The 25,508-nt window shown below is 42.0% G+C and overlaps 1 protein-coding gene across 2 annotated transcripts in view; it reads right to left on the bottom strand.

Moving 5' to 3' along the window:
* The window catches only part of NF2 (NF2, moesin-ezrin-radixin like (MERLIN) tumor suppressor), a 71,737-nt gene that overhangs the window by 29,467 nt on the left and 16,762 nt on the right, over window positions 1–25,508 (bottom strand). For both annotated transcript variants that reach the window (XM_044674217.1, XM_044674208.1), the window contains exons 4-7: window positions 15,021–15,089; window positions 13,793–13,875; window positions 12,852–12,927; window positions 4,355–4,489 (exon numbers count right to left, since the gene is read on the bottom strand). In XM_044674217.1, the coding sequence (XP_044530152.1) occupies window positions 4,355–4,489; window positions 12,852–12,927; window positions 13,793–13,875; window positions 15,021–15,089 (363 nt within the window). The remainder of the gene's footprint in view (window positions 1–4,354; window positions 4,490–12,851; window positions 12,928–13,792; window positions 13,876–15,020; window positions 15,090–25,508) is intronic.

The raw sequence follows: 25,508 nt of genomic DNA, 5'->3' as shown, positions 1-25,508 counted from the left end.
CAGGAGGGCCGGCAAGCAGTCCGGATGAAGCCAGGCGTGAAGCGGAGCCTGACTTTACGGAGCTCACCTCTAGCTGGGGGAGGCCGGGGGGACGCTGACCGTGTGCCCACGGGGGTCCCGCTAAGGTCTGCGAACTGCTTCGTGCATGCCTCATTTCCTCTTATCACAGCAGCCCCGAGAGGAGCGCCGGGATTGTGGCCATTTTACAGGTGAGGAAAGCGAGGTAGACAAAGGTGAAATGATGAGCCCAGGCTCCCACAGCCGGGAAGCGCCAAGGCCGAGTCTGAATTCTGGGCGGCCAGCCTGCAGGGCCGGAGCTCTGCGCTTGGTGCCACCTCACTGCCTCAACAAAATCGATGGTTGGGGGGTCAGGCGTGATTAGCGGAGCCGGGGCAGGAGGAACCAGGACGGCTTCCTGTAGATTTACTGCCTCATTTGATCCTGAACAACACTTTGAGGAGGTGCTATAATACTTCACAGATGAGTACACTTGGGGGTTAAGTGACTTGACCAGGATCACGTGGCTGGCCAGTTTCCAAGGCAGACCTGACTTGGTGTCCGGCCCTCGCTCCGATTCTCTTTCTGCGGAGGGCACCAATGGCTGGACTCATCTTGTTGTCCCAGCTCTCCCCGGCTCCCAAGTCCACAGCTGCCCAGGGCTACCAATTCCCCTTGGTTAGATCCTCTGCCCCCGCCATTCTTAGGGTGAGTGTCCTCTGTTTGTAGGCCTCACCTCCTCGTGCCCTGACACTCCCCCTCCCTGACCTTCCCTCCATCCGACGCCTCTCCTGCCTGCTCTGCTCGCTTGGCTCGGCTCTTCACAAACGGTCAGTGGTTCTTTACTGCCAGCTGCAGAGGCTCCGGACCCTGCCATGCCAGGCTGCCATGCCAGGCTCTCCACAAGCCAACTCTCCCTTCTAACGTGATCCCACTCAATATTCTGCGCTTTCCCCAAATGAAACTCTTCCCTGCAGTCTGTCCTCCTGGGCTGTCTTTCCCTCTGTACACACGCACACTGTCCGTGCATCCATGCCCTGATTCCATTCAAAAGGCATCCCGGAAGCCTCTCTCTACCCCAGGGAAGGCACAAGTGCTGGAATGGGCTCTCGGTCATCATCGCCTCCCTTTCTTCAAGGCCTCAGTTGGGAAGACCTTCCAAGGCCACCTCTTCTAGGATGTCTTCCCTGCCTCTGCCTTGAGCTGAAACGGATCTCTGTGTAAGTGCGTGCTGGCGTGTCACAGCCCTCTGCTGCACTCCCCCCCTCCAGCCTGCTTTGTGTCAGTTATCTGGGTGTGTGCTTTGATGGAAGAGACGGCAGGATGGGTGAAGGAGGAATTCCAAAGCCTGGGACTAAGCCCACCCCAGCTCAGGCTGGTGCCTACCAAGCCTGGGCGTCTCAGCCATAAAATCTAGATGATGAAGCTCCCGTGATTGAACCCAAAGGGGCACATAAAGACAAGGGGGCCCCGCCACAGCCCCCGCGCCGCCTCCCTGGGGGCTCCACGAGAACGGCGTCCTGCATCCCCCTGCCAGGCCGGGCCTCAGCAGCAAGAGCGCTTCAGGGCTGTTTGTGAGGTTTCACTGAGCTCCTCGGGCACACGTGAGCACACACACACACCACACACATGCGATGCGCGCACACACCAAGAGGTTAGCAGAACAAGGACAGAACAGACTCCCCCAGAACCCTCGAATGGCTCTGGTAAAGGGGCATTTCTTGAGCGCTTTTTGCTATTTGACTTAAGAGCTGTCAGTGGGAAACCACAAATAGTGGTAAAAACCACAGTCTCAGCACCAAAGAGCCTTGCCAGAATCAATGGATCACTTAGAATAAACGAACCTTTCTGTCCTGACAGCCTGGCTGTCATGAATACAGAATCACCAAGACAACAACTTAGTGCCATGCCAAGTGAGCTCGGGGTTGTCTCACTCCCTGGATTATGGACATGATGGAACATGATGGCTCCCTTCCCTTGGAGAAGCTCTATTAGGGTTTATTGTGTCAAGCCTTACTAGGGGAGACTTTAATCCTTGGGTCCTTTGAAGAATGAGCGTTTGGGGAGCTTTTAGCGCTCCGACTCATGGTTGGGCAGTAAACATTTTTATGAAATTGGAGATGAAAAATTACCATACTGTGGCGAACCGAATGCTTGAGTAATGTGGGCTTTCTGTGGAAGAGCTCTTAAAAGGAAACACCTAAAAGCCCACCGCAGGGTCCACAGCTCTCCCACATTTTCACAATCAATTACAGAGTTCAATTTGTCTGACATCACTACAGTTCAGTGGAACCCAAAAAAAGCTTCAAGGTCTAGGCCTCTCTTCCTCTGCTTTATACAAACAAAGGAAACAAGAAATGCCTCGCCCCCGCATCTGCATGAAAACCTGCCCAAAGGGCCACAATGTAAGCCCATCATGTGGGCAGCCACCAGGGCAGGGACCTGGCCTTGGTAAGCTTCATAGGCAGACTGCTATGTCTGGGGCTCTTTCCTTCCTCAGAAGCCCCCAAATGGCACAGAACTCATCCACTTTCAATGGAAATTTCCTGTATCCTGTTATACTGTAAGGCCTGTGAAGACAGGAAACCTCTCCTGTATAGTTTGAGGAGTAGAATATAGGCTCCGTGAGGGCAGGGACTATCTTTTTCGTCTTTTTATCTTGCTTGGGGCATTGATAAAGGTTTTTTTTTAAACCCTCACCTTCTGTCTTAGAATCAATATTACGTCTCAGTTCCAAGGCAGGAGAGTGGTGAGGGCTGGGCATTGGGGGTGAAGTGACTTGCCCAGGGTCATATAGCTGAACATTAATAAAGTTTTGTTAAACCGACAACTTTCTGTAATGCTGTAATTCTGTAATGTAAAGTCCATACATCGCTGTTATTAAACCTAAAGTATGTGCTCATTGCTTAATGTGTGCTTGTTCTTTCTTCATGATTAGCTTCTAAGTTTCATGAGGACAAAGAAGGTTTGATTATGATAACAACAGCTCAGATTTGCAGAGCTCTTTAATATCTACAAAAGGGCAGAGAGTAGAATGCTGGGTCTAGACTCAGAACGACCAGAGTTGAAATGTGAACTGAGACACTTAATTAGCTGTGTGACCCTAGGCAAGTCACTTAACCCTTTCTTGCATAAAACTGGAGAAGGAAATGACAAACCACTCCAGTATCTTTGCCGAGAATCCCCTGGGCAGTTGGTCCATTGGGTCATGTGGCATCAGACATAACCGTACAAACGAACAAAAACAACTGATCTATAGTCTCACAAAGTTAAGAGTGCGAGCATTCTTGGCTCCATTTACAGATGAGAAAACTGAGATTTAAATAGCGGAGCCTAAATAACTGGCCCATGGACACAGAATGAGTGTCATGGGTGGGATTCAAACCCAGCCAGGTCTGTTAGCTCCAAATGCCAGGGTAAATTCCACCTCCGATTCTTATAAATATCATCTACACCAGTGGGGACCACTAAGCCATACAGGAGGATGGCCTCTGTGGCCCCTGTGGGCACATAGTAATTGAGTTTCTAAATGGAATGTTATCTGCATTTTTGTTTATTTTGTGAAATATTTCCTAATTACATTCTAATGCAGTTCAAGCTGCACTCCAGAGTGCGGTGGGCCACACATCTGACCGGCATTCCCTGGGCAAGAATCTTAAGCTGTTTGAACCCAAGTGTCCTCATCTGTAAAAATGGAAATGGTAGTCCCTATACAACCTACCTCTCCCAGGATTGTTCAAGGGAAAACACTAGAGAAGAACCTCTCGCTCTGCTGTAATGCTCTACCGTGTTGAACACATTATGCACACAACAACCCTGGAAGGTTAAGACTGCCAGTATTTTTTTTAACATTTTTACAAATGAGGAAACAGACTCAGAAAACACAAACTACTTGTGTGGAGTCACAGAGCTTACATGCAAACTCTAGGCTTCCTGACTTCTCGTTTTAACATTCTTTCCAGGCCAGCACAGACCCCACGAGTCGTGTGACAGAAGACTGGGCAGAGGAAAGGTCCTCAGGAAGTTCTAGTTTTCACCGGCCGAGCCAGCCTTGAAACCCCAAAAGACTTTCTGGCCTGGAACTGAATATCTATCCGCTGATTAGAAATGTTCATTTTTCGTTGTACTTAATGGTATCAATAAGCCCTCCTAAGCTGGAAATCAACAGTGGGGTTTGGGGATCCTTTGAAAAAAGACGATGAGGCTGCTCTGTAGAGTGTACAAATCAACAACTAAAAGCTCTCAAATTCAGGAATTCTGATGTAAAGAGCAAAGTCTGCCCAAGGGTGCTTCTAGCAAGTGAGCCAAATGAGAAGTTTCTGATTAGTTACTGGGTAACAGAAGTGGCAGCTCCTACCTCTTTGTCGCTGTAAGAGATGTTCCGGATTTCATTCCAAGGGAAGGAGATTTTGGGGGTCAGTCTGTTTTCAGGGTCATATATGTGGAGGCCCAGAGCATCCACTCCCAGAAGTAGTTCTGTGCCTTTTTTATTCTGTATTTTGAATAAAGAAGAGCCACTGTCAGTTTTATCCCAAACAGAAGATTTTATTCACCTTTAACAAGATCCATACAGTTAAATTTCAATTGGTTCCAGCTGAAGACACAACAGTTGGTTAATCCAGAGAGGGTGGCCTGTGGCTTCCTAAGGAAATAATACTAGCTCAAAGAATATCCACAGGCTAAAGAAAGGACATGCATTTAAGGGCTGCTTATTTATTAACATCAAAAGAAAGTTTAAGGGGCATCTAGGTGGCTTGCCTCATAGAAAGTCAGGCCTGGAATGAACAGATCTTGGGTTCAAATGTGACTTCGGATACTTCCTAGCTTTATGACCCTGGGCAAGTCACTTAACTCTTACTGCCTAGTCCTTAGCCTCTAATGCTTTAGAATGGATACTTAGTATTGATTCTGAGACAGAAGGTAAGGGTTCTTAAGGGGGGAAAATAGAAAATTTAAAATAAACCCAAAGACCCAAGTTACTAGGCTAAAAACTCACTATCTGACACAAACTGCTCAGAAAACAGGAAAATAGTTTGGTAGAAATTAGGACTATAGAGCACCATCTCATACCACATACCAAAGTTAGGACCCAAATGGATACATGCCTTAGACATAAAGAAAGAAGCCATAACCAAATGAAGGGGGCAAGGAGAAAATTAGCTGTCAGATAAGGAAAGAATTCATGACCAAACAAGCGACAGAATCACAAAGGCATAATTTTGATTACACAACACTTAAAACATTTTTGCGCAAACAAAACCATTGTATCCAAATTAAAAATTAAAAGGGAAGCCAATAATAGTTTGAAAAAAATCCTTGACTTCATCACTTCCAAGACATACATGGAACCCAAGAAGCCTTAGTCACTAAGACTAAAGAACTGACTGAAATCTGCAAGATGAAGAGCCATTCTCCAACAGATATAAATGGTTGAGGGACACGAATATGCATCTCTCCCGGGAAGACATCCAAACTCTCTATAATCATGGGAAAATGCCTCAAATCACTAATACTTGGAAAAAGGTAAACTTTTGAGGTCCTAACTTATACCCGACAGACTGGCATGGTTGACAAATGACAACTGCTGGAGTGGCCATGGGAAAACAGGTACAGTAATATGCTAGTGGTGGAGCTATGACTTTGGATAGCCATTCTGTATTCATTACCCCCAAAGAGGCACTAACTTGTGCATACCCTTTGACCCAGTGGTGCTACTACTCAGTCTATGGCCTAAGTGGCAAAGAAGAAAGAGAAGGATCCATGTACACAAAAGTATTTATAACAGCTCTGGTTGTGGTTGTAAAGAACTGGAGGCTAAGGGTGTCCTCCCCAATTGTAAATGGCTAAACAAATCATGGCATACGAATGTAACAATTCTATTGTGCAATAAATGATGAAGGAAGGGGACAGTTTCCGAGAAACATGGGAAGACTTGTCTAAACTGACTTAGAGTGGGGTAAACAGAACCAGGATATTTATTCAATAATGACAACACAATAAAGATAAACAACTTAGAAAGACTAGAGAACTCTGCTCACTGCAATGACCAACCAATTCCAGATGACTCCTCATGAAGCGGTCAGTTTGTCCTGACAGAGAAGTGATGGACTCAGGAGACAGACTAAGACAAATCTTTTTTGCATACAGTCAAATATAGGAATTTGTTTTGTTTGTCTATGCACATTTGTTACGAGAGTTTTCTTTTTTCTTTTTTAATGAATGTTAATCTTTTAAAACTAAATTAAACTTTTTTTTAAAGTGAGAATTTAAAGACCATCACTAAAGAAGTAGTACAGTGAAGTTCACTGATAAAATTAGAATTTTGTAATTGTAATTAAACAACCACTATTATCAGTGACATAGAAGGAAAATGTAAATAGAAAAAGTTATCCTTAATAGCAGTGGAGGGAACTGTAACTAGAACTGTAACTGACCAAGTCCATTTTTTTTTTTTTAAACCCTTGTACTTCGGTGTATTGTCTCATAGGTGGAAGATTGGTAAGGGTGGGCAATGGGGGTCAAGTGACTTGCCCAGGGTCACACAGCTGGGAAGTGGCTGAGGCCAGGTTTGAACCTAGGACCTCCCGTCTCTAGGCCTGGCTCTCACTCCACTGAGCTATCCAGCTGCCCCCTCAAGTCCATTTTTTTAAAGGTGATTATGTACCTGACAAGCTGCAGTCGGGATGGTCACCAAAAACTCTTGGTCCAACTCAATCTTAACCCCCTCCTAATGTGGAGATGGTGCTCATGTCACAGCCCCACAGGGTTTCTCTAGTGCAGAGGAAGACGGGGAAGGCACGCCACTTCACTCACCCACTTACTGATGACCCAGAAATCGAACTCTGAGTCAAGAACATAGGATGACGGATGGGCGGTTATTCAGAAGGCACAGTGACTCTAAAGACGGTAAGCAGAATAGAGTGGAAAGGGCACTCTGGGCTTTGCCTTAAGACCTCTGATTTAGTCACAATTCAGACACTCACTAGCTTATGAAGCACTGCAGGAGTCATTGGCCCTTGCTTCCTCATTTGTAAAGCTGGGATAATGACACTTGCTCTAGCTGCCTCCAGAGATATTTTGAGGATCAGGTAACATATGTAAAGCACCAGATGAGTATGAGCAGTTAGCATAATCCAGCTATTAAGCAGAGATGGATCTTCTTTTTTTGGAACACTTTGGGAGCAGGCATGTACTACTAACCTAAGATTCATAATTCCTCTGACTGATCATAAAATACTTTAAACAGGGGGCAGCTGGATAGCCTAGCCCTTACTACTCCTCTGCCTTGGAACCAATACATAGTATTGATCCTAAGGCAGAAGGTAAGAGTTTTAAAAAATTGTTTTTTTCTTGTTTTGAGGGTGGGGGTGTTTTGGTTTTTTTTAACCCTTAACTTCTGTGCATTGGCTCCTAGGTGGAAGAGCGGTAAGGGTGGGCAATGGGGGTCAAGTGACTTGCCCAGGGTCACCCAGCTGGGAACTGTCTGAGGCCAGATTTAAACCTAGGACCTCCCGTTTTTAGGCCTCTCAATCCACTGAGCTACCCAGCTGCCCTGGGTGTGTTTTCTTTGACAACATGATTAATATGGAAATGTGTTTTGTAGGACTGCACATGTATACATTATATTAAACTGCTTGTCTTCACAACGGAGAGGAGGGGAGAGAAAGAGGGAATTTGAAATTCAAAAATTTTTTAAACATGTTAAAATTTAGAGTAAAAATAATTAATAATAGGAAGGGGGCAAAGCCAAGATGGCAGAGTAGAGTAGCAACCCAGTTGAACCCTTCCAGCATTCCCCTGTAAAGAACTTTAAAATAATGTCTCAAATTGAATTCTGAAGCAGTAAAGTCAACAAAAGGTCAGGGCAAAACATTTTTTACAATCTAAGATGACTTTAGATTAGCAGGAAAGGTCTGTGACACTGGGATGAAGATCAACCTGAAGCATACATGGCAGCCACAATAAAGGCAGGAGCAGTGTGAGGAGTTCTCAGCTCAGAGATGGTAAGGAGGGATGGATAACTAGTCAAAAAGAAATTATACGGGACCCTTTGTGGGCTCTGGGTGCAGAGCCTGTTGCTGTTCTGGGTCTCAGTTTCAGGGCTGAGAGGAGTATTATAGTCAGTCACAAGGGAGCAAGGGCCCTGGCCACAGGTCTGGGGTCAAGGGGAGCACAAGCACTTGTAGTTGCAAGGGAGCAGAGCCCTTTCCTGGATAAAGACCAGAGCACAGACTAGGAGGAGAGTGACCACACCTCTCCCAAGATAACGCCACCTTCCTTTCTGAGGAAGCATCAAAACTTGCAGACTCCCAGAACTAGTTCTGAAAACAGCATCATTAAAAAGCCTGAAACTTGGCATAGTACCTCCCCAGCCCCAGGTGAGCAGAGGTAAGCTTTAACATAAATTTCAAAGTCAAGAAAGTAACTGATGAGCAATCAACTAAAAACGAACTTGACCATTAAAAAACTCAGACGACAATAATGTGAAAATAGCTGCAAGCAAAGCCTCAACAAGAACTGCTAATTGAACACAAGCCCAACAGGAATTTCTGGAAGAGTTAAAGAAAGTGATGAATGGATAGAGGAAAAACTGGGAAAAGAAATGACAGTGATTGCAAGAAAATTATGAAATGAGAATTACACCTTGGTTGAAAGAAGGCAGAAAATTTCTCTGAAAAAAATAATTCCTTAAAAATAAGAATTAGGCAAGTGGAACTTATTGACTCCAGGAGACATCAAGAAACAATAAAGTCAAAAGAATGGGGAAAAAAATGGAAGAAAATGTGAAATATCTCCTCAGAAAAGAAAATGACCTGGAAAATAGATCTAGGAGAGATAGTTTAAGAATTATCGGACTACCTGAAAGTCAATGATCAAAAGAAGAGGCTAGACATCATATTTCAAGAAATTATCCAGGAAAACTGCTCTAATATCTTAGATCCAGAGAGTAAAATAGAAATTAAAAGAATCTACCAATCATCTCCCGAAAGATATTCCAAAATGAAAACCCCCAGGAATAGAATGGTCAAATTTCACAGCTCCCAGATAAAGGAAAAAAATATTTCAGGCAGTCAAAAAGACATAATTCAAACAGTGGGGAGCCACAGTCAAGATCATGCAAGATTTAGCAGCTTCTGTATTAAAGGTTCAGAGGGCTTGGAATATGATATTCTGGAGGGTGATAGAGCTAGGATTACAAAACTGAGGGTAATCATTTCGGGGTGGGGGGTGGAATTGAAATTTCACAAAATAAAGGACTTTCAAACATTCCTGATGAAAACCTCAGAACTGAATATAAAATTTAACATTCAGACACAAGACTCAAGAGAAGTATAAAAAGGTAAACATGAAAGAGAAACCATAAAGGACACAATAAAGTTAAACTGTTTATATTCTTATATGGGAAGATACATCTAATTCCTAAGAATGTTATCATTCTTAGGGGCCGTTAAAAGGACTCTAAAAGGTCAGAGGTAATGAGTGTGTATTGACTATGTTGGGATGAATGCACAAACACACACAAAAAAATTTAAAAAGGAGGTAAGAAAGAGGGATGCCCTAGGAGAAGGGGGAAGGGAGAGGAGGTGTGAAAAGAATCACTCTCATCATTACTGGTTCAAAGAGATGAATACGGATGCATTTTTAATTGAGTATAGAAGTCCATTTTACCTAACAGGGAAGTAGGAAGAGAACGGGGCTAGGAAAAGGGAGGAAGTGATAAAAGAGAAAGCAGATTAAAAGAGGAAATGGTCAGAAGCAAAATCTTCTATTTATTTTTGATACTCTTTTCTTGTTAAATATTGGGTTTCAAATTCTCTCCTTCTCAACCATTCCCTACTATCGAGAAAGCAAGCAAAATGTTATCAATTATACAAATGAAATAATGCAAAACATATTTCCATATTAGTCATATTGCAAAAATAAAGTGAGGTAAAATTAAGTGAGAAAATAATACTCCAGTTTACACTTAAGAGTTCATCTATTCTCTCTTGGGAAGTGGGTAGCATTACTTCATTATGAGTCCTCTGGAACTGTCTTGGATCACTGTATTCATCTGAGCAACCAAGTCTTTCACAGTTGATCATCATTATAACATTACTGCTAATGTGCACAATGCTCTCCCAGTTCTCGCTTCAATTTGCATCAGTTCATATAAGTCTTTTCAGGATTTTCTGAAGCCACTCTCCTTGGTATTTTTATACATAATAGTATTCTATCACAATCACATGCTATAACTTATTCAACCATTCCCCTAAATTTCCAATTCTTTGCCATCCCAGAAAGAATTGCTACAAATATTTTTGTTCTTGGAGGTACTTTTCATTTTTCTTTATCTCTTTGGGATACAGAACTAGTAGGAGAATTTACAGCCCGTTAAGAATAGTTCCAAATTGTTTTCCAGAATGGCTAGGCCAGTTCACAACTCCAGAAATAGTTTATTAGTATACCCATTTTCCCTCAGATAAGGTGGAACAGTGGATAGAGTATTAGGTCTGGAATCAGGAGACTTATATTCATAAGTTCAAATCTGGCCTCAGATATGTAATAGCTGGGTGACTGTGTGTAAATCACTGAATCCTGTTTGCCTCAGTTTCCTCATCTATAAAATGAGCTGGAGAAGGAAATGGCAAACCATTCCAGTATCTTTGTCAAAAAAACCAACCAAACAAAAAAAAAATGAAATGGAGTCACAAAGAGTCTGACATGACTGAAAAACGACTGAACAACAACAAAAATCAATAATGCTTTAGGCATTTTTATATGACTATAAGTAGCTCTGATTTCTTCTTCTGAAAACTGCTTGTTCATATGACCATTTATCAATTGAGAAATGGCTCTTTTTTTATAAATGTGATTCGATTCTCAATATATTTAAGAAATGAGACCTTTATCAGAGAATCTTGATGTAATATTTTTTGACTGTCATTATCTATGTCTTTTAGCAAAATGTAGTTTCTTTCTCTATTTAAAAAAAAAAACAACCTTTCTGTCTTAGAATCAATATAATGTATTGATTTTAAGGCAGAAGAATGGCAAGGGTTAGGCAATGGGGGTTAAGTGACTTGATCACCCATTAGGATGTGTCTGAGGCCAGATTTGAACCCAGGATCTCCCATCTCTGGACTTGGCTCTCACAATCCACTGAGGCATGTAGCTGCCCTCAAAATTGTAGTTTCCCTGGTTGTCTCATTTAATTAGGTCTTTTTTTGCTTTGGCTTTGTCTGAGATTGTGGTTGCTACCCCTGCCTTTTTTATTTCTGTTGAAAAATAATATATTCTGCTCCATCCTTTTTTTTTTTTTTTAACCATGTGTCTTTCTGTTTCAAGTGTGTCTTGTAAACAACATTTTGTTGGAGTACAGTTTCTAAACCAGTCTACCATCCACTTCCATTCTATGAGTTAGCTCATCCTAGTCACATTTAGTTATTATTACTGTGTTATTTTCCTCTTATTTTCTTCTGTTTATCTTTTTTTTAATCCTGTCTCTCTTTAAAAGTCTGTTTTGTTTCTGATCACTGCTTCTCTTAATCTGTCTTCTCTTTTATCATTCCTTACGTAAAAATTTAATAATAGCCTATATCCCTTTCTTTGGCCTCTTAAGAATCTTTTTTTATGCTATTTTATTTATTTATCTTAAATTAATTAATTAAGAATATTTCCCCCATGGTTACATGATCTGTGATTCTTCCCACCCCTTTTCCCTCCCCCATCCCAGAGCGGACAAGTAATTCCACTGGGTTATACATGTATCATTGTAAAAAAATCTATTTTCATATTATTCATATCTGTAATAGAGTGATCTTGGCATTCTAAGAATCTTAACACTTACATCTCTTGTCCTGTTCCCCTCCTATTTCTCTATTGGGTAAGACAGATTTCTATACCCAACTAAGTGTGTTTATATATTATTCCCTTTTTGAACCAATCCCAATGAGAGTAGGTTCAAGCATTGCCTGATATTCCCTTATTTCCTCCTCCACTATTAAGTCCTTCCTTGTTCTAATTTTTAAAGAATTATTTTCTTCAGTGAGCTACCATGCCTCTTTTTTCATTTAGTCTATTCTGCTTTTTATGAATTTTTTTCCTTTAGCTGATTTTTGTGCCTCTTTTACCATTAGGCCAATAATTCTGGTTTTTAAGGTGTTCTTTTCTTCAAATACTTTTGGTGCCTTTTTTAAAAAAAATCAAACTGATAATTCTCTTTTTGTAATTTTCTTACATCTCTCAGTTTTTCCTCTACTATTCATCACTTTCTTTAAGTCTCCCAGGAATTCTTGCTGGGCAGGGGCCAATAGCATTTTTGTTGCTTGTGGCAGTTTTTACATTGTTGTCTTCTAAGTTTTTCCCACTATAATAGCCTTTTATGGTCAGGTTCTTTTTTTGGTTGTTTGCTCAATGTTCCAGTATATTTCTTGACTTTGAACTTTACGTTAAATTTGGGCTCTGCTCACCTAGGGTTGGGGAGTCACTGTGCCAAGCTTTAGGCTTTTTCATTCTTTCCCTCCCTCCTCTGTCTAGTCCCACTGACCCCACAGCCTACATGGTACTACCAACTGCCTGGAATGCTCAAGCAATCAGGCCCTGGTCTTGGAGGCAGAGAGTAAGATGCCCCTCTCCCAAGAAAAGCTCATAATTTCTAAATTCACTACTATGCTGCTGACTCAAGCCTTGAGGGATCACCTCCCTCAACTTCCTTTCCTCTCTCACTAGAAGGTGGAACTCTGAACTGTCTTTTTTTTTGTTTAAATTATATTCCCAATGTTTAGCACAGGATCCAGCATATCATAGGTTCTTAATAAAGGTTTACTGGATTAGATTATTGGGTACAATAAAGAGACACAGGATTAACTCACCCGGATTGCAAAGTAGTTCACACCATACATTTCCAAGTCCTGGGCAATCTTCAAATATTCCATTTCGGCTTCATCTCTGGGAGGACAATGAAAGGTAATGTTATAGCTGCTAAGTAAGAAGGGTAAAGGATGATCCTATAAAGAGTCGCTGTTCAGAAAGGCAAGGTCCTGGGCCCTCAGAGTAACTTTAGGCTGCCTTGAGAGGGCAGCAAGAAAGACTTCATCCTCATAAAAAAAGGGGAATAGAGTCACATCCTCTTAAAATCAGATGGGACCTCAGAAATCATCTAATCCATCTAAATACTGAAATATGAATCCTCTACAAGTACCCTAATAAGTACCTAACAAGTACCTAATAAGTCACAGGAATGCATTATTTTACCTAAGTTTTAGATAATATTAGCCATTAGGAAGCTCTTCGTGCAGTTACAAGGAATTGAAATCAGTATCCCAGGTAACTTTCCTGCTAATTTACCTTAGGTTTAATGGGAGGAGACCAAGATTTCAAAATTCATATTTTTTATCCCAAGTCAAAAGTGATGCTATCTAAAACCACCTAAAAACATTTCCATTTGCTTCAGTCCCAAGCAATCATGTCTGGTGACCCTTATTTGAGACTTTAATTCATCTTTTACAAGCTGCTTCCTTCAAAAAGACAGATTAAGCACCCAGAAGAATTACAGAGGGCTCTTTCTCTGCTAGGGCTGGTTGCACTGTCCGATGCGTGGCTCTACTCCCAAATCCTTGCAACCAAACATCCCAAGTTCTCTCTCTATAGCTCAGGGCATATTAACTGTATCCAACGTAAGATGCTTCATATGAAAAGTTATTTACAGCCCAGAAAGGCTGGCTCAGATCCTACTTACTCACTGAACAAGAACTAGCAGTGTCTAGCTGTCTAGTTAAGAAATCTATCACATTATTTCCTTTGGGAGGCTCACCTTGCTCTGCCTCGATGCTCTGCATACCATGAAGTAATTCTCTCCTCCCACATCTCTTGTGTCATCTGATACAGATTTATTACCTACAAAAAAGCAAACAAGCATGTAGACACATATACACACCACCCAATTCAGACTACAAAGACAAATCAGAAAGACCCTTCAGCTAAGCCTTCCTTCTCCCTCCAGAGGCCTGACAGAATGGAGGGAGTGCCAAGATTCTCAAAGGCAATCCTTGGTGGCCAAGCTCTGGCAGGTTCTATTAACTCCACATCTGTCATTCTGAAATAAGCTAAGTTCAAAAAGATTATCAAGTATGCCACGAAACTTTATTTTTTTGGTCACAACTCATCAAAATATCTATTGAAGGCAAGAAGGCAGTGCAATGTACATTCATGATGTGAGTCCTCCATGTGAATGAAATCCAAGATTGACTAACATTGGGGAAGAAAACCCTAGTGACCAGGTCTCAAAGCCTGACTAGACGTGCTATATCTCAACCACGTATGGCTTCACCTGTTCAGCACTGGTAGAACCCACCAAGCAAACGGGCAAAGGCCAAAGGCATGACATCAAAGTCTTTGTTAAGCAGTGTAGCAGGAGCAGACCTACTATATACATGATGCGGCAATAGGTAATTAGGTTATCAATGAACTAAAGGGGCAACATACAAGTATTATTCTCAAAAACTTCTCAGGGCAGCTAGGTGGCCTAGTAGATAGAGAATCAAGCCTGGAGATGGAAGGTCCTGGGCAAGTCACTTAACCCCAATCACCTAGCCCTTGCTGCTTTTCTGCCTGGGAATCAATACATAGCATTGATTCTAAGATGGAAGGTAAGAGTTTAAAAAAAATTCTTCTCTCTAATTTATATTATCCAAACTGCTCGGTTTAATTCTGATTCCATTTTACTAACCTCAAAACTCAGGTTGCCTCATCTACTGACTTAAGGAAAATAGCATGTATGATTTAACCAATCACTACTTGAACCAATACTCACCGAATAAGCTCTCTCTCTCTCATCCTTAAGTCAATATGAAAAGCTTGTTGGAAACAACTGGCCTTTAGTCAAAGTCCAATGAGCACCAAATTTAATATTCCCAATTCTCAAAATTCTCTGTCAGAGACTTCCAAAGGTCTTCTTCATTTTCAGGCTTGCTTTCTTTAAGATGGGCATTTGCCTAGGCTTCCCAAAGAGGCCCACCCAAACCCAGGGATGATTTCCTTACCCTTTTTGGAAGCAGCTCCTCCTGGGCCAAAAACCCACGCTTGTGAACAGAGGGGTCATAGTCACCATACTATAGGAAAAGGAAAGCATGCAACTGAGTGACAATATGAGTGACGTTTATTTCCACACAAGCTTCTTCCCTTTCTGTTATTCTCAAAGCATTTCAGTTCTGATCACAAGTCAAGATTTAAACGTTACCAGTTTGTTATTCCTACCTAGAAATACAAAGCTGATCCTATCTATGTATTGAGTTGCCAGATCCCACGGGGCAGTTTGGGTGATGTGCTAATCAGAAAATGCAGAGGCACAGAAATGGTGACCCTGTTTTCTAACTTTCAAAGAAAGCAATTTTTGCTAAAACATTAATTTTTCCCTTAAAAAGGCTGTGTAAATTGTTGGAAGCAATATGAGGATAATAGCATTATCTATTTACAACACAAACAATGATAAATGCTTGATAACTGGAATGAAGACTATCTACGAGGCCACAAAAATAAAACATGTAATGTTTTTAAATAACTTTTCCTCAGAGCCCTGAAAAGTACTTTAAAAAAAAAAAGAATGAAAGAAAGAAATTGAATGTCAGTATTGTCATTTCCATTTTACACACAAAGAAACAAGTAAAAAGGTTAGCTGATTTTCTCAAGGTTGCAAGCAAGTCAATAAATAAATCAGAAATAGAGGCTCAGGCATTTTACTGAATTCATTCATTCATTCAGTGACAACAACTTAGAAATTTATTTCATGATAAAAAATTTCTCCTAGGAGATGAAAGTTTGACTAGTTAGAAAATCAAAACTGGCATTATTTACAAATGAGGCATGCAGGAGAATATAAAACAAATCATGCCTTTAAATCACTGGCACTCACAACAGTAGGTGCTGGTTGACATGCACCCATCATCTCATCAGGACTAGCAAAACTCAGTATTCTATCACAAACTCTCTACAAACATTTGTCCTGTTAGCAAAAGATTACTCACCAAGCAAAAGAAATAAGGCAGGTAGAACAAATATTATAACTACCACAAAAAAAAGGGGGCAGCTACATTAATAAATCAATCACTGAGTTAAGTCGGAAAGAGTACTGGAGCTGGAGTGAGAGAGCCTGGGTTCCAATCCTTGCTTTGCCATCGACTTTGTGACCTTGAGGTTGGGATTTCTCTTCTTTGAGCCTCAGTTTTCTCTTCTGTGATATGGGAGGGTTGGACTAGATGACTTCTAAGGTCCCTTCCAGTTCTAAAGCTATGACCTGCTGAGCCTGCTTACTACCTGTGGAAACCTGGGCAAATCCATCTCCCTCCTTCGCCTAGTTTTCCTCTTCTATAAATAGTGGTGAGGTAGGGTAGAAAAGGTGGAGCCAAGTCCCTTCAAGATCTAAGATTCAACAGGGTTACGGGCTCCTCCACCTTCTGCCTGCTATACAATGTGGTGAGTAGCAATCGCCAACCTCTGTCTTTTAGGAGGAGGAAGGCACACGCAGGAGTCCAAGAGAGCCGGCCACAGGCATCTGTGGAGCCAGTGCTGACACAGCCAGAATGCCAAAGCACACATGCAAAGCTAATGCTCTAAACGCCAAGTCCAAGAGACTCATGAGACTAAGCCTCCCATTACTGTCTGTACTGCCTGGCAAACTGCCTAGTGACCAGACGCATTACATCTGAGCAATACTGAGGAATTAAAGAGAGCTCTGAAAAAAACAAGACCCCTCCATTTAGCATGTTCTGTTTACAACAGTAAAGCTACTTTAATGTACCCATTTTTGCGTTTAACGCTCTCTCTAAAAAATGTTTCTAAATGTAGCATTTCAGAGGTGTACAAGGTATTTCCATAATGTTGTGGTTTTATGGTGAACATCACTTTATTCAATAGATATATATTCCTTGAAGATATGGCAGAGGGACTGACCATTTAACTGCAAGATTTTCCAAGCGGAAGAGCCTGAGAGATCATCTTGTCCAATCCGTTCGTTTCCCAGGGTGCCCCTGTCTTGTAGGAGGTCAAACAAGGGGTGAAGGACAGAGCCAGGACTAAATGCAGGCACCCAATTCCCAGGAGAGTACTCTTTCTACTAAACCATGCTGATTTCAAGGACAAACATGCATTTGATACCTACTACGGGCCAGGCACTGGGCTGGGCCTGGCAATACAAAGAGAAAGGTCTGGGCGCCAGAGTTTAAGAACATTAATAAGCTAGAAAGTGTCCAGAGGAGGGCAACCAGGATGATCAAGGCTCTTGAGTCCATGACATAGGAAGATCAATGGAAGAAACTGGGACTACCTGCCCTGGGGAAGAGAAGACTCAGGTGGGACATAATAGATGCCTTCAGATATGTGAGCGGCCATCATTTGGGGAGGAAGGGCTATTTTTCTGCCTAGTCCAAGAGGCAGGACCAGGAGCAATCGGGTGGAAGCTGTAAACAGGTTCAGTGAGAGGGGAAATAAATGGCTTTGCCTGAAGAGAAGGGTCCCTGTCCTGAGGGCTGCTGAAATCTTTCTGCATCTCATCTTGTGTGACCACATGGCCCAACCAAAAGGACGATGACCACAGGGAGTATAAAAAATACTTCTGAACTATGTTAAAAGACCAAGGCAGAGGCAAACGATGCTCTTTTAAGAACTATTTCCTTCAAATTATATGTTTCTTTTTACCAAAATAAGTTTTTTTCTTCTCATTTTTTTCAATTTGAAAAAATTTTATTCTTTATAAAGCCTATATCATCTACTAAGCTGTGAATATAAGTAGAAAAAATAATTTGTTGACCCATTAATATGTTCATCAAAATGAAGAAAGTGTGAAGTCCAGGAAAAGTAAATATCAGGGAGCAATTAAGTGTCTCAGTGGATAGAGAGCCAAAACGAAAGACAGGAGGTCCTGGGTTCAAATCTGCCCTGGGCAAGTCACTTAGTCCTTACCACTCTCCTGCCTTGGAACTGATACTTAGTATTGATTCTAAGACAGAAGGTGGGGGCAGCTGGGTGGCTCAGTGGATTGAGAGTCAGGCCTAGAGACAGGAGGTCTTGGGTTCAAATCTCACCCCAGATTACTTCCCAGCTGTGTGACCCTGGGCAAGTCACTTGACCCCCATTGCCTAGCCCTTACTACTCTTCTGCCTTGGAGCCAATACACAGTACTGACTCCAAGATGGAAGGTAAGGGTTAAAAAAATAAAAAAAGTAAATATCAGACTGGAGAGGCCTAAATTCCAAATATGAAACCTTAGTGTCTTCTTGAGTAGAATAACATGAGCAGCATAAACTCATTCTCTTTTTCCTTCCTTTTAAAACTTTTTACTGATCCTTTGACGTTACATTTACTTCTCCATACCCTCCAAAAAACCTAACCTTTAAAAAAAATCCCAAAGGGGGAAAAAAAGCAATTCAGAAAATTAAGCAGATGTTACTGTGTATACCATAGTCCCCCAAGGCTGCAGTGCACAATGAAGCTGCCAACTTTCATCTCTCTTCTTTGAAGCCAAGCTTGCTGCAATCATTCTATCAACATTTATTAAGCATCTACTGCATGCCAGGCACTGGGCTAAAGCCCTGGGGATACGATGAAAGGTGGAAGAGAGCTACTGTCCAGGTCTGATGGGGGAGACGACATACATCAAACAACTGTACAAAGAAGCCATTTATAGGATAAATGAGAGATTTTCATTTCACAGTCTTCAATTTTGATCTGTCATTCTTTTTTTCCATTTTCATTGTTGGAACCATTGTGCATCCTTTACTGGATTCTGCTTAGCTCACTTTGTATCAGTTATGTCTCCCAGGCTTCTCTGAATTCATAATTTCTTCTAGTATAATAATAATTCACCCTGTTCACACACCATTCAGTCATTCTCCAATGAATAAGCATCTACTTTGATTCTAGTTCTGTAACTACAAAGAAGTAATGTTCTAAATATTCTGTTGAACAGTTTTTAGAACAAAACACCACCAACTGTTCTAGGGTATATTATATCTCTAGGCAGCTAGGTGGTGCAGTGGAGAGAGTGCTGGGTCTGGAGTCAGGAAGGCGAGTTCAAATCTGGTGTCAGATACTCCTAGCTCTGTGACTCTGCTCAAGTTATTTAACCTTTGTTTGCCTTAGTTTCCTCAATGTAAAGTAAGGATAAAAACATCCCCTACTTCACTGGGCTGTTATGAGGATTAAACAAGATATCTGCAAAGCACATAGCACAGTGCCTAGCACATAGTAGGTGCTACATTGAATGTCTATTTCTTTTTTTTTTTAATTTACTTATTTTAAGAAGCTTTTTACATGATTCATTTTCTTTCTCTCCTCTCTTCCCTCCCCCTCCCAGAGCCAATAAGCAATTCCACTGGGTTGTACAAATCACTTGGTACCTATTTCCATATTATTCATTTTTGTAATAAAGCCAAAACTCCAAATCATAAACCCATATATACAAGTAATAAGTGATGCCATATGTTTTTCTTTTGTATTTTTACTCCCATAATTCTTTCTCTCAATGTGGATAATGTTTTTTCTCATAAGTCCCTTGGAAATGTCTTGGATCGTTGCATTACTACCTACCAATAGTAAAGTCCATTACATTCGATTTTACCAGTGTATCAGTCTCTGTGTACAATGTTCTCCTGGTTCTGCTCCTTTCACTCTGCATCAATTCCTGGAGGTCTTTCCAGTTCACGTGGAATTCCTCCAGTTCATCATTTCTTTCAGCACAATAATATTCCATCACCATCAGATGCCACAATTTGTTCAGCCATTCCCCAATCGAGGGACACCCCCTCATTTTCCAATTTTTTGCCACCACAAAGAGTGCAGCTATGAATATTTTTGTACAAATATTTTTCCTTATTATGTCTTTGGGGTATAAACCCAGCAGTGGTATGGCTGGATCAAAGGGTATGCATTCTTTTAAAACCCTTTGCACATAATTCCAAATTGCCTTCCAGAATGGTTGGATCAATTCACAACTCCACCAGTAATGTATTGGTGTCCCAATTTTGCCACATCCCCTTCAATATTTATCATTTTCCTTTACTCTCATACTGACCAATCTGATAGGTGTGAGGTGGTACCTCAGGGCTGTTTTGATTTACAGTTTTCTAATCAGGAGGGATTTAGAACACTTTTCCATGTGATTATTGATAGTTTTTATTTCATCATCTGAAAACTGCCTATTCCTGTCCCTTGACCATTTGTCAAGAAGGGAATGGATTGATTTCTTATACAATTGACTTAGCTCCTTATAAATATGAGAAATTAGACCTTTGTCAAAGGTTTTTTAATGTTTATTTCTTCCCTCCCTCCTTCTGGGTCAGAGGAGACGGACATTTTAATTATTTTCTTAGCCTAATTCCAAATTACTTACAGGAAGAGTTGGCCCCTTTCCCTCTCCCTCTCCCTCTCTCTCCTCTCTCTCCCTCCCTCCCTCTCCCTCTCCCTCCCTCTCCCCCCACCCTCTCTCTCTCTCTCTCTCTCTCTCTCTCTCTCTCTCTCTCTCTCTCTCTCTCTCTCTCTCCTCACCTTCCATCTTAGAATGAATACTGTGTATTGGTTACAAGGCAGAAGAGAGGTAAGGGCTAGGCAATGGGGGTCAAGTGACTTGCCCCAGAGTCATACAGCTGGGAAATGTCTGAGGCCAGATTTGAACCTAGGAGCTCCCATCTCTAGGCCTGGCTCTCCATCCACTGACTCACCTAACTGTCCCCTGAAGCCATCTCTTGGTCCATCAATAGTGTATCAATGTGCCTGTCCTTCCACCAATCCTCCCAATACAGATGACTCCCATCTTTTGTCAGCTTTGTCAATTTATCTGTGATCTAAAACTTCAGGGTAGCTTCAATTTGCATTTCTTCTTAAGGATTGAGAATAATATTTCCTTTGGCTATTAACAGTTTACAATTATTCTTTGGGAAGCGTTCATATCCTCTAATCCTTTTGGTCAAATATATTTACGTCACTTGGATATTAAATTCTTCTCAGAGACATTTGATGCAAAAAAATTTTCCCCCAAGTGACTACTTCCTTTATAATGCTAGTTATATTGATTTTTTCATGTAAAAGTTTCTCGAATTTCAATTTCATATATTTGAAATAATCTATTTTATCTTTTATAAGGATAGCCTGCATCCCTTGTTTGGTCAAGAATTCTTCCCCTTATTATAGCTAGATAAAAGTACCTGGTCTGAGAGGGGTTGAGGAAAGGGAGAGAGAAAGCACGAGAGTGAGGGAGAGGGAGAGATTCAGAGATTACTAACTTTTTACATACAGTTCTAAGCTGAAAGCATTCTGAAGAGAGAAGAGGGGTATGGAGTAAGTGTTAAAAGTAGTCACACTAAATACAGTAAGAGATGCCAACTAATAGCAAGGGAGAAGACAGAAAAAACATGAAAAATGAACCAGAACCTCAAAAGCACTGCATATGGGGTACCTTCACAAAGCCAATGGGTAAAAAGCTTCAGTTTGAGAAATAGTTATAAAGTGTTTACTGTGGACAAGTAAAGAGGAAGCTTCAAAGAGCCAAAAAGAACTGGATTCAACTGGACCTTGGGCACATCCTGGCTATGTGAGCCTAGGTAAGTCATTTCCCATCTCAAGGCTCAAGACAACTCTCTAGCCTCAAAGCTGCAGAGAAGGGAGATAAAGCCAATGACTTTGTTCCCCCTGAAGAAGTTGACCTTCTAGCAGGAAAGGGGACAGGGAGCACATTAGGAAACAGAACATGCACAAAGCTCAAGTATGACACCACAAAGCTGGGAGGGACGGGACCAAAGGAGGAATCCAAAGTATAAAATAACCCTTCTACCTGGGCAGCTTAGGGAAAGTTTCTCAGACCAAGAAGGATCTGAAAAAAGAGGACTCTGAAGAGGAGAAATGAGGAGGGTGTGCATCCCCCGAATGGGGCCAGCTCGTGCCCTTCATGAAGACAGACAAGAGATGGCAAATAGTAGAATGCACTAATATGAAACAAGGCTTGGAAGTTTGGTGGAGGCCTTAGATACTAGACTTAAAAGACCTCTAGGCAATAGAGAACAAATGAATACTCCTGAGTGGGCAATGTGGTGATCAGGCCAGGGACCACTTTGACAGCTGTGTCAAAGATGGCCTGGTATGGGGAGAGAACAAGGCTACAAAAAGGTGCTCAACTTCCCACTACCCTGAGCCTCTGAATCAATCTCTTGTCCCCTATCCCCTTGTTACTGACTGGCTGACCACCTGGATCACCCCTGCCAGCCACCAATTCCTCTCCTTCCCAAGTGCAGCTACACACAGTAGAGGAGGTCAAATACAGACCTTCATGGCTGCATACCAAGTGGTTTGGAGTGGTTTGCCATTTCCTTTTCTAGCTCATCTGAGAGATGAGGAAACTGAGGCAAACAGGGTGAAGGGACTTGCCCAGAGTCACAAAACTAGAAGTGGCTGATCTCTTGAAGATGAGTCCTCCTGACTTCGGGCCCAGCTATCCTCTCTATCCACTGGGCCACCTAGTTGCCCAAAGTAATTTGATATTACCCCTCAAGCTATCATTCTACAGCTCTCCTCCCTTTCATAGCCAAACTCTGAGAAAAATCTGGTTAATCTCCTTGCTGGTTACCTCCTACTCATTTCTCTTTGCAATCTGGCTTCAGACAACACCACTCAAATGAAACGCTCTCTCCATGCAGTATGAACTGTGCAGACTGTGCCCCTTCCCACCTTCCACTTACATACAATTTTCCTTCCTGGGTTTTTAGGATCCTGGTTTTCTTCCTACCAGTCTGGCCCCTCCTCAGTTGCCTTTGCTCTAGCATTCTCACCTGCTCCCCTCATGTGCCTGAGCATGCCCTATTTTTCTTTCTTCATATTTTCTCTCAATGATGTCATCAATTTCCATGCATCCAATCATCATCTATAGAGAAGGCTTTCTAAATATTTAGTCTCGCTCTCTCCTGTGAACTCTGGCCCCACATCCCCAACTGCTTTTTGGACAAACAATATGACAAAATAAACATCAATTAAGTACCTACAGTGTTCCAAGCACTGTGCTAAAGCCCTAGGGATACAAATAAGAAAAAGAAAAGATGGTTCTTACTCTCAAGGAACTTACAGTTTAATGGGGAAGAAGGCATCCAAAAGGAAGCTAAAAAGGGAAGGGGGGAGGGAGAGAAGGTCCTGGTGAAGTCAAAACCAAGCAGTGCAGCTGGTAGAAAATGAGGAGCTGGCAGTGCTAATAAGCCTTCTTTAAATAGAGGCTTTGGGAAGAGTTGGGTTTGGGTTTTTTTCCTATTCTCCAGTCTTCTGAAAGACAGAGACAACTGATGATCCTGATGAGGTGTGAGGACCAAAGTGCACGCAATTTCCTGATGATGGGTTTCCATGTGTTGAACTTTATAGAAAGGGGTGGGAGCATGAGGGCAGTGAAGTCAAAATGGAACAGAGCAGCTGATGGGAAATGAAGAGTCTAAGGTGCCAGCTGGACACCTCCAAAAGAACGGTCACTTGGCATCTCAAAATCAGGGCACAGAAAACAAAATTCACTATTTCCCCCCAAAACTCTCCCCTCTTGCTAATAACTTCCTTATTTCTGTTGAGGGCACTACCATCTGTCCAGTTACACAGGCTCTCAACTTCAGTGTCACCAGCAACTCTTTCCTCTCCTTCAGACTCTAATCAAGTGTTAAGTCTTCACGAAATTCTGAATCTGCCCTCTTCAATCCACTCCTTTCTGAAACAGCCTCCTAACTAGCATCCAGTCCCTCCTGTCTCTAATCTAGCTTCCACACAGCTGTCAAACTGATATTCCTCAAGCACAGGTCCCACTATGTCCCTTCCCTCAAGGAGCTCCACCGGCTCCCAAATGCCTTTAGGCTAGAACGGAAACTCTTCTGGTCTGGCATTTAACACGAGCTGTACAATCTGGCCCCTTGTTACCTTTGCAAGTGTGCCACATGTTCCTCTCTTCAGACACTATTCCAGTACCAGGAGCGTCTTTGCCATTCCACTCGAAGCCTTTCTCTGGGCCTCAACAACAGCTACCCCAAGGCTTGGAGCATCCTTATCTTCCTCATATCTGTCTCTTAGCATCCTTAGCTCCTTTTACAATTCAACTAAAGGGCCAGCACCTATTAAAAACCAATCCTGATCTCCCCAGGTACTGGTTCTTTCCTATCAGAAATTATTTCCTATATATTTAGTATTTAATTTTCTGCAAACATGTTGTTTCCCTCCCCAATGTAAAGTAAGCAACTTGGGAGCCCTCAACTAATCACTCAGGCATTCATGAGGGGTGCCTGGCCTTGGGGCTACAAAGAACAGCCAATCTCCAATCTTAAAGAGCTTATCTTATGTAGGGGTAGCAAGGTCAGCTCTAAGTGGAACAGACAGAAAGAGAAGAAAATACAAGGTAGGATGAGGGTGAGGGATGATCAATGGCTTCATGTAGAAGATGGTGCATGCGCTGCCCTCAGAAAAGGAAGAGAATAAATTGAGGAGAGGTGAGATGGGAGTGTATTCTGAGCAACAGAAGTTGGAGTGTTACATGTGAAGAGCAGAAGATCCTATCAAGACCGGCAGAGTGCAGGAAGCAAAAGGAGGCTGGGAAGATAAGGGGGTAGACTATGAGGGGAGTTTAGTCTAGCGGCAAAGGGAATCCCTGACTGTGAACAAATAGGAGAGGAACCTGTAAGATCTGCACTTTAAAAACAACTATTTTGGCAATTGTGTGAGGCGTCTATTGGAATAATCCAGGTGAGAAGTGAGGAGGGTCTGAATGAAGGTATTGCTGTGTGACTAGCGAGAAGGGGAGAGATGGGAGAGACGGGATAGAAACAGCAGAAAAAGCAGGTTCTGGCCCCTCTTAGAAGAGAGAGGATGAAGAACAAGGCTGGGATCCTGAGGGGCCTAGTAAGGATGTTGCTACCTTTGACAGAAATAGGCTAGTTCAGATTTGTTGGTTTTGAGGTGTCTCTGGAGTATCTAGTCTGAAATAATAAACGGGCAATTGAGAATGTAGAGCTTTTGGAACTCAGCGGGGAGAGATTGAGTCTGGCTAGGTAGATCTGGAACTTATTTGTATAGAGATGATATTAAACTTACTGAAGCGGATGAAGTCACCAACATCAAGTCAAGTCAAGTCAATAAGCATTCTTTATTAAATGCTTACTATATGCCAGGCACTGGGCTAAGCACTGGAAATGCAAATTCGAGCAGAAAGAAGAAATTTTTCTTCTTTTAAACCCTTACCTTCTATTTTAGCATCAATCCTAAGAATAGCAATGAGGGCTAAGCAATCAGGGTTAAGTGACTTGCTTAGGCTCACACAGCTAGAAGTATCTGAGGTCAAATTGGAACCCAGAACCTCCTGTCTCCAAGCCTGGTGTTCTATCCACTGTGCAACCTAGTTGCCAGGAAGGTTCCATTCTAACAGCAACATAGACTGAAGCTAGAAGAGAGCAGAGGGAGTTAAGAAGAAATTACCTAGAGGAAGGTTTTGTGAGAAAGCCTGAAGGGAAAGTCCAGAAAAAGAAGAGGGTCCA

The sequence above is a fragment of the Gracilinanus agilis genome, chromosome 1 (genome assembly GCF_016433145.1).
Source record: "Gracilinanus agilis isolate LMUSP501 chromosome 1, AgileGrace, whole genome shotgun sequence".
Lineage (NCBI taxonomy): Eukaryota > Metazoa > Chordata > Mammalia > Didelphimorphia > Didelphidae > Gracilinanus > Gracilinanus agilis.
This window is presented reverse-complemented; position numbering and strand designations above follow the sequence as displayed.